The following is a 9,620-nucleotide window of genomic DNA, read 5'->3' on the forward strand; positions in this document are numbered from 1 at the left end:
GGATCCGCCATCTTGTTTGTTTATCCAGCAAGCTAATTTTTAAGTTGATGATTTTGTATGGCCGGCGAATGATGCTATAAATATTGGCAGAAAAAAAGGTTCCCCACCCCTGCTGTATAGGGCTTCCAAGGAGCAGCTAGTGGGTTTGAACTGCTGCCCTTGCAGTTAGCTGTCCAGTGCTTATCCTACGATGCCACACCAGTCCTCCACAGTTCCGTTGTACATGGTCTTTATAAAAAGACGTGTTAGGCACTCAGGCCCTTAAGTCATTCCTCCTTCTGTGGCAGCCACCTCAGGTCCAGCCAGCCCTGACCCTGGTCTAGGGCTCCAGTCACATGCGGACGTACTCCGGCTTCCTAGGTTGGCTCTTCAGCAGAAACACAGCATTCTACTTTCCTTTGGTTAATTAAGAGCAGACGCAGCTCTAAAGGCCAACGGTGCCTCAGCATGCACTAGTTTTAATTGAATGGATTCTACTCTGCAGACCTCAGGGTCTGCCACTAATCAGCTCTGCACACAATGGAGCTGAGGTTTAATGAGGTACCTGTCAGACACTCTGACAGGGAGCGGCTGAGGCCAGGAAATGTGTTGTTCCATCATTCGGATACTTTGACACCCAGCATTTTGTGGTCCGCCTCATGTTAGGCTGCAATGATTCTAACCAATGCTAAGAGATGGTTTATTTGGTGCCCAGCTGAAACCTTTCAACAGTAGAAGCAACTAACTTCCTGAGAGCCAATGGCCACAGCTTTGGCTTGACGCTGAATCCATGCGCACACTGACCGAGCAATGTGGTCAGACAGAGTCAGGTCTGAATCCTCTTTACTGCAGTTATTCAACATGGAGGGACCAAAGGCAAACAGTGCAGTCACATCCAGCATGGAAATTCAGGACACACCTCAGTTTTCTTACCAGCAAAGTGGGGATAATGGTAGCATCTGCCTCATAGGGTTTTTGTGAGAAATTAAATGAACCGAAACAATCGAAGTATTGTTGTTGAAAAGTGCTGTTGAGTTGGTTCCAACTCTTAATGACTTTGTATCAGGGTTCCAAGGAGTGTTTGGTTTTGAACTGCTGACCTTGTGGTTAACAGTCCAGTGCTTATCTTACAGCACCACACCAGAACTCCAATCGAAGAATGTTGTTGTTGTTAAGGGACATCAAGTTGGTTCAGACTCATAGCGACCCTGTATAGGGTTTCTGAGGAGCGGTTAGCAAGTTTGAACTGCTGACCTTGCAGTTTAAACTGACCTTGTGGTCCAGTGCTTATCCTACAGTGCCACACCAGGATTCCTAATTGAAGCATTTTGTTGTTGTTGTTAAGTACTGTCGAGGCAGTTCCGACTTATAGTGACCCTGTTTCTGAGGAGTGGTTGGTGAGTTTAAACCACCGACCCTGTGACTCAAACTAATCTTGCGGTCCAGGGCTTTATCTGACAGCGCCACCCCAGGGCTAACTAAAAGCAAGTCCAGTGCCTTCGGATAGGGTTTTGGAGGCTCTGTATCTTTACAGGAGTCCTGTGTTGTTGGCTAATGAGCCAAACTGCAAAGTCGTTTGAACTACAAGGTCGGTGGTTCAAGCTCACCAGCTGCTCTTTGGAAATCCTATACAGGGTCACTATGGGTCGGAACCGATGCGATGGCACTTCAAAACAACATATCTTTACAGAAGCAGACAGCCTCCTCTTTCTCCTGAGGCAGTGGCTTGTGGGGTTGAACTGCCAACCTTACAATTAGGAAGTAGTCTTATCCTACAGTGCCACCAGGGTTCCTTGAAGTATAGGACAGTCTCTGGCAGACTTTAAAGATATTGAGGGCTTGGTTCCAGACCACTGCAATAAACTGAATGTCAGTAAAGTGAATCACACAAATATTCTGGTTTGGCAGAGCATGTGTGTAAATGTTACGTTTACACTAAACTGACCTAAGCCATGGTATTTTCAATTGCATCTCACATGCATGTGAAAGTTGGACAATGAATAAGGAAGGCCATAGAAGAACTGATGCACTTCAGTTATGGTGTTGGCGGAGAATAGTAAAAGTAAAAAGTACCATGGACTGCCAAGAGAACACACAAATCTGTGTTGAAAGAAGCACAGCCAGATTAGTAGCCAGGATGGGAAGACTTTGTCTCTCATACCTTGGATATGTTGTCAGGAGGGACCAGTCTCTGGAGAAGGACATCATGCTTGGTAAAGTGGAGGGTGAGAGAAAAAGAGAAAGACCCCAGCGAGCTGGATTGGCACAGTGGCAGCAGTAGTGGGCTCAAGCAGCCATTGTGAAGCTGACGCGGGAGCGGGCAGTATTTCATTCTGTTGTGCGCTTGCCGGCACCTAACAGCAGCAGCATCCATAGTGGACTCTATAAAATGTGTACTCTAACATGATGAAAAAGTTTGACTACTGTGAGAATGACCAGAATGTGACATAGACACATCAAGTAAGCACATGCTGTTGGCAAAATGGCGCCAACAGACTTGCTCAGTGCAGGGCCGCCACTAACTTTCCATCTGTACAAAATGCAGTAAAGCAAAGCGCAATACGATGAGGTCTAACTGTAGCTGCTTACAACATGCTAACTAAAAAATATTTATGTGTTTCTCTCTGCTTCTTGACAAGGTCAAAAGTCAACAAAATTTGCTGTTCAAAATGAACAAATTTACGTGTTCTTTGGGGAAAGAGGATGGGTTTCCTCTGCTTTTCCTCTGAAGGCCATGGGTCTTCATGCTTTCTGGCTTAAAACTAGTTTGACTTGAAATTCAATGGTAAGTGGTAGCTGGGAGGTGAGGGGAACCGAGCAGATGCCTCTGCAACAGTTAGGGGAGCTTGGTAAATACTTTATGTTTTCCATTAAAACCCCAAAGTAAATATAAGGTACCAGGACTAAGGGTCTTACCTTGGACTAAGGGCCAAACCAAAACTCACCCCTGCCCCTCAACAAAATGGGAAACAAAACTCCTGCAAGTTCGGGCTGGTCAGTCATTCTTCTGCTTGCCAGAGCAAAGCTCAACATGTGTCAGGATTTCTAAAAGTAAATATTCACAATGTCTGATAAACAGTGAAGTTATTAATCAGGTGAAGAAACCAAAAAGGTGACACATGATCAAGGAAAAAGCAGTTAAATATTAACAGGTCCCAAGAAGGTCCTGTATTAAGCTAGCAGATTAGATCTATAAAACAGCTATTCAGTTGAAGGAATTAAAGGAAAAGACACTTATAACAGATGAACAGATAAAGAGAAGACCAATGAGATTTCTAGAACTGAAAACAAAAATACCTGAAAAAATTCCATGAGATGAGCTTAATAAGAAATAGTAGATAGAATAAGAAAGTGTCAGTGAGCTTGAATACAGACTCATAGGAATTATCTAATGTGAAAACTAGAAAGAAAGGTAGGTCATAGAAGAAAATGAACAGAGCCTCAGTGACCAGTACAACAATGACGTACTCAAATACATGTGCCATTGGAATCTCAGAAGGAGAGCAGAGAAAGTGGGGTGGAAAAATATTTTAAGAATTAATGGCCAACTACTGATGAGTGGAAGAAGGGGAAAGGAAGCAATGAAGAAATGGATTGAGTTCAAACACATTCCACAGACTCCCATTGACCTAGAGATGAGAGAGAGAAGAGGAAGGGCTGGTTGGTCTGAAGTGTGGTGAGATCTGAGGACACATGAGCCCATGGACAAGGACATAGCCACAGAGGGCTAGAGCTGAGAGTGAAGCATCCAGCTGATATGAAGTGAGGAGAGATGCACAAGAACACCTAAACTTGCAGATAGTGCCCATTTGACCTAGCCTCGATGGCTTGATAATCAAAACTAGACTAGAGAAAGATTAAAAAAAATTTTTTGATAAAGGAAACAAGTGTAGATTGCTGCAATTTGATGAACTTGACCTATACTTATGGATGTAGTCACTCAAAATACCTACTGAAAAGGAAGGATTCTTCACATCAAGTATCACTCCTATCCCCTTTGTACACAGGATAGATAGGAAGGACAACTTAGACATTGGCTACCTAAAATGAGGGGACAATAAAGGCAAGAAGTGACTGGCTTACAAGGTTTCAAGAGTGAGTTTAGTTTAAGAGTGTGCGGGGGAAGATAGAGTCCCTACTGAATAGTTTTAATCTTGTCTAGACAGGTCTGGTGAAAAGAGATGAGGATAAGATTCTTATGATTCGGTAGTGAATAACTGTTATCATGCTAACTGTGACTGTCACAATTGTAAAGGTAACAAAACGAGGGGGAGTAGTTAATTTTACAGTCCAGAAACAGAGGGTCCTAGGACCATCAAGGGAGAAGAGCACAAGCAGAATGCTGGACCTTATCCAGAGAAGCAGTGACACCACAGATGGAGGCAGAGATGGGGACATGGAGAGGGGGAGCAGCTTAGGACTCTAGACTCATGGAAAGAGAAAGACTTAGAGTGCTGGTGGCTAGGAGGCAGGTTTGCAGAGTGTATCCTTGGGTTGTTTAAATGATTGTATATTCCTGAGCGTTTCTGTGTACAACCCCCCCCCCAACTAAAACCAAACAAACAAAAATAGAGGGAATGGAAGCAAATACTGCTGAATGATGATGCATGGAGGAGATTGTAATTATTGCAATAAAACAATGAGTGTAAAACTCATGTTCTCCCATGTAAACTATCACTCAATTCACAATAAAAACCTAAAAAAGAAAAGTTAATGGCCAAAAGTCCTCAAATTTGGTTGTAAACATACAATTGCAGATTCAACAGATACAGTGAGTCACAAAGACTACAATTACAAAAACAAATACAACACCAACTAACCCCCCCCCCCCAAACAAAACAGGTACATCATAGTCAAACTGTTGAGAACCAAAGATAAAGAGAAAATCTTACAAACTTCCAGAATACCATGGCACATTGCATAAAGGGGATAGATAATCTGAATCACTGATCACTTTCCATCAGAACCAATGGCGGTCAGAAGACAATGGAAAGACATCTTCAAAATGCAGAAAAGAGAAATCTGCTAGCCCACAATTCTGTATCCAGCAAAAATCGCCTTCAAAAAAGGAGGTAAAGTAAAGACATATTGAGATCAATGGAAGCTAAGATAATTTGTTGGCTGGGATACTAAATAGAAGCTCTTTCTCTGCAAAGGAAATCACACCAATGGAAGCTTCGATCTACAGAAAGGAATGAGGAGTACTAGAAATCGTTTGTGGGTAAATAGATGATCTTTTCCCCTCTTAACTGATTTGAAAAAAAAACAAAACCTCTTTGATGCAAAGAATAATAAGATGTCATTGTGGTATTTAGGATGTTTCTAGAAGTAAGATGCATGATGTATGATAACAGAAGCACAAACGTCAGGGAAAGTGAATGGATTATAATGTCACGAGCTTCTCACATGTCATATAAAATAGCATACCATAAACTCTAAGTAAACTACAATAAACTAATAATGCTTACTGTAGTCTCTGAGGAGCTCCGGTGGCACAGTGGGTTAAATGTTGGGTTTTAATTCACCAGAATCTGTGATGAGGAAGTCCATCTCCAGGGATGGGTCCCTCCTGATAGCATGTCCAAAGAACAAGAGATGAATATTGAATAGAACAACACAAAGCCCATGGGAGGCCCTTTATTAAGCTTCCAGACCTTCATTTGTTTCCCACCTACCTTTCTCCTCTCCCACATCCCAGCACAGATCGCTTCAGGACGAGGAAGAGACATTAGGAGAGTGAGGGGATGCCCTGACATAGACTACATGATTAAGAAAAGACACCCCACTGCCTTCACTTCCTCATCCTTGCCCCTCAGTAGATGATACTGAGAGGATCACCCAGCTGAGTTTGTAGACACTCCCTAGGAAGTACCTGGGGCCACTACGAGTTACAGTCGACTCCATGAGACTCAACAACAACAACAACACAAAAAGCAGATGTAGAGCCAACTTCCAGACCTTGCTCCCACATAAAGTTTGAAAAGTGACTTATCTGGCCTTCTAGCATCTGAAAGCCAATGAAACACAACTCTGAGAATGATCTATACAGTACTAGTTAATACCCACAGTGAAGGCAGTGGTGATTTAGTGGTAGGATTCTTGTGGGAGACCTGGGTTCAATTCACAGCCAATGCACCTCAGGCTCAGTCACCTCCCATCTGCCTGTGGAGACATGTGTGCTACGACGATGCTGATCAGAGTCCAGTGGCACTTCTAGAATACATAGACCAGGAAGAAAGGCCTGGAGAACTACTTCTGAAAATCAGCCAATGACAGTTCTCTGGATTGCAAAGGTCTGACCCGCATCCTATCGTGGGGATGGCCGAGGACTGGGCAGCATTTTGTTCCATCGTGCACAGGGATACTGAGTGTCAAAAACTCACAACAACACCCACATGATAGCCTTGAGCAACTTAACAAAATAAAAATAGTCGCTTGTAAAGTTTTGATCTTAAATATAAATGTCCTGCATCAAAATTATTTGCAACTTGGTAATCTTTGTGTTTATCCGTGTATATATATATGCATATTGTGTACCTGTTTTATGTATCCATCTACCTCATTTCTCTACTTAACTAGCTATCCATCCATCCATCCATCCATCCATCTGTCCATCATCCACCCATCATCTATCCATCATGCATCTCTTATCCCTTCATAATCCATTCATCCATCATCCCTTCATCTATCCATCCACCATTCATCCATCCATCATACACCCTTCAATCTATCCATCCATGCATGCATCCATTTATCCATCCATGTATCTATCATTCCTTCATTATCCATCAATCTATCCATCCACCATTCATCCATCCATCATCCACCCTTCAATCTATCCATCTATCCATCCATCCACTCATCATCCATTCATCTATCCATCCATCCATCATCCATTCATCTATCCACCCACCCCACTCATCCATCCATCTATCATCCACACATTGATCCATCCATCGATCTATCATCTACCATCCATCCATCCATCATCCACACATCATCGATCCATCCATCCATCATCCATCCATCCATTATCCATCTATTCATCATTCATCTATCCATCATGCACGCATCCATCTATCCACTCATGCATGCATTCATCCATCCATCTATCCATTGTCCACTCATCCATTTTTCCATCCATGCATGCATTCATCTATCCACCCATGATTCATCCATCCATCATCCACTCATCCATCTATCCATCCATGCATGCATTTATCTATCCATCTATGCATCTACCATCCCTTCATCCATCCATCCACCATCCATCCACCCACCTACCCATTTGTCTATCCATCAACCCACCCACTCATCCATTCATCTATCCATCCATCAGCCATTCCTCCATCCATCCAACCACCCACCCACCTACCCATCATCCATTTGTCTATCCATCTATCTGCCCACCCATCCAGCTATGTCTGGTAGAGAATGGTTGCTTTCTAAGCTGAAAGAGCACCTCAGCATCATTTGTTTCAACACTTTCCTTTTGATGATGAGAAACTGGACAGCCAGGAGGACAGGAGCTTATCGAAGTTCACACAGATGGCTAGTGTATCTGACCTTCTGGATGCCCTCTGCTCTGTGGTCTCCTCAGCTCCCCACCAACTCCTTCACAATACCCCTATGCCATGTGAGAATGAACACCTGCCGGAAATGCAAATATCAGATGACGCAAAGTGGACCGACAAAACCAATTCTGGGCTCCTTTCCAATGAGAGGAGCAAGAATTTCCGGAAGAATTCCTCTGGAAGAATGAGGGAAGGGGTCTTAGGCAAAGAAAGCAGCTGTTTCTAGTGCTTGAATGTTCAGCCAGATGCAATAATTACTTAATTCGCAGGACTGTGTGATGGGGAAGTTGAAGGGAATTGTTGGCCTAAGGTAATGATATGCCAGACGCCCAGAGCCAGGATCTGAGTGTGTAATTCTGAGAAATGGCGTGCCCAAAAAGCTGAGAATGCTTGGGTACCTTGAAGACGACATGCATCATCATCTGCAGACCACTCCGACCTGGGTATTTCCCGGCGATGTTGGACGCGGACAGGTTGAAGAGGTTTGCTCCAGTCTCAGTACAGATGGCGTGGACCAGCATTTTCTTCCCAACCCCAGAGGGCCCAGCCAGCAGCAGGGATTTCACTAACGGGGCTTTCTCGTGCACTGTTGCAGAACCTGGAAGGCCGGAGTGAGGGCTCTGAGTGGTTCTTAAACCAGGCATGCTCCCTCAAGTCCCTCTCTCCAGGAGGAGACCCTGTGTCTGTAAGGCTGGGAGTAGACATGAGCCTTCCACCCAGCCGCTCTGTGACCAGGAGACAAAGTGCTGGGCTCAGTCCCTTCACCTGCCCCTCTTCAACCATCTAGAGGGGAGAGTGGAATGCAATGCAGACAGACCTTGGGAGATACGGCCAGACCGGTTCCAGACCATCGCAGAACAGCAGATATTGCTTCCAATAAAGCAGGATGCACAAATGTTTTTTTGGGTTCCCAGCACATAGAAAAGGGATGTGGGCACTAGATTGTCGAGTTCAAAATACTGCAGCAATGACCTCAAGGGGCACAGCGATACAAAGTGAGCATGTGCTGCCAAGAAACTGGTACCCACAGACTTTCTCGAAGCAGCGTCGCCACCAACTCCCAGTGTGCAACAAATGAAGTGTCTGCAAAGTGCAGTAAAGCCAGGTTTGCCTGTACATTCTTGGGGACCAACAGGGCTACGCTGCCTGACAGAGGCAGCAAGCAGTACCTCCCTGTTTGTAGAAGGCACCTCAGGGCCTGGGGGTTTGGTACCTAAGGGTAAGATTCCGTACAGCGTGATGAGTTGCCTGACATCCAGGAGGGACGGCATGGGCTCTATGGCCACCTGGCGAAGCGTGGTCCCCAGGTAGCTGTACTCACCTAGGGCAGAAAGAAACAGCACAAGTGAGTGACCCACACACTGTGATGTTGGCAGTTGAAAAACAATGCAGAGCACCTCCTTCCTGTGTCCCAGCAAACATGAGTGTGTAACGGGGAGTCCGAGTCCCTGAAGAGTAAAGCTCCACTGCTAAATGAAAGGTTGAAAGTTCGAGTCTACTCAAAGGTGTTTTGGATGAAGGGCATGGCAAGCTACTTCAGAAAAACCATTCACTGAAATTCCTATGGAGCACACCATGAGTAAAATCTATATATGGAAGATCAATCAGTCACTGAGAACCCTGTGGGCACAGTTCTACTCTGACACACATGGAGGCGCCATGAGTGGGATCTACTTATGAAAAATCATCCACTGAGAACCCTGTGAGCACAGTTCTACTCTGACACACACAGGGCACCATGAGTGGAATCTACTTATGAAAACTCATCCACTGAAAACCCTGTGGAGCACAGTTCTCGGACACACACGGGGCACCATGAGCAGAATCTACTAATGAAAAATCATCCACTGAGAACCCTGTGAGCACAGTTCTACTCTGACACACATGGGAGGACCATGAGTGAGATCTAATTGTGAAAAATCATCCACTGAGAACCCTGTGGGGCACAGTTCTACTCTGACACACACAGGGTACCATGAGTGGAATCTACTTATGAAAAATCATCCACTGAGAACCCTGTGGAGCACAGTTCTACTCTGACACACACAAGGCACCATGAGTGGAATC

At 44.6% G+C, this 9,620-nt stretch overlaps 1 protein-coding gene across 1 annotated transcript in view; it reads right to left on the reverse strand.

The window, feature by feature from the left end:
• The window catches only part of IQCA1 (IQ motif containing with AAA domain 1), a 202,256-nt gene that overhangs the window by 54,294 nt on the left and 138,342 nt on the right, over nt 1–9,620 (reverse strand). The window contains exons 12-13 of the mRNA XM_006866815.1: nt 8,767–8,874; nt 7,952–8,151 (exon numbers count right to left, since the gene is read on the reverse strand). Of these exons, the coding sequence (XP_006866877.1) occupies nt 7,952–8,151; nt 8,767–8,874 (308 nt within the window). The remainder of the gene's footprint in view (nt 1–7,951; nt 8,152–8,766; nt 8,875–9,620) is intronic.

The sequence above is a fragment of the Chrysochloris asiatica genome, unplaced genomic scaffold (genome assembly GCF_000296735.1).
Source record: "Chrysochloris asiatica unplaced genomic scaffold, ChrAsi1.0 scaffold00096, whole genome shotgun sequence".
In the NCBI taxonomy this organism is placed as follows: domain Eukaryota; kingdom Metazoa; phylum Chordata; class Mammalia; order Afrosoricida; family Chrysochloridae; genus Chrysochloris; species Chrysochloris asiatica.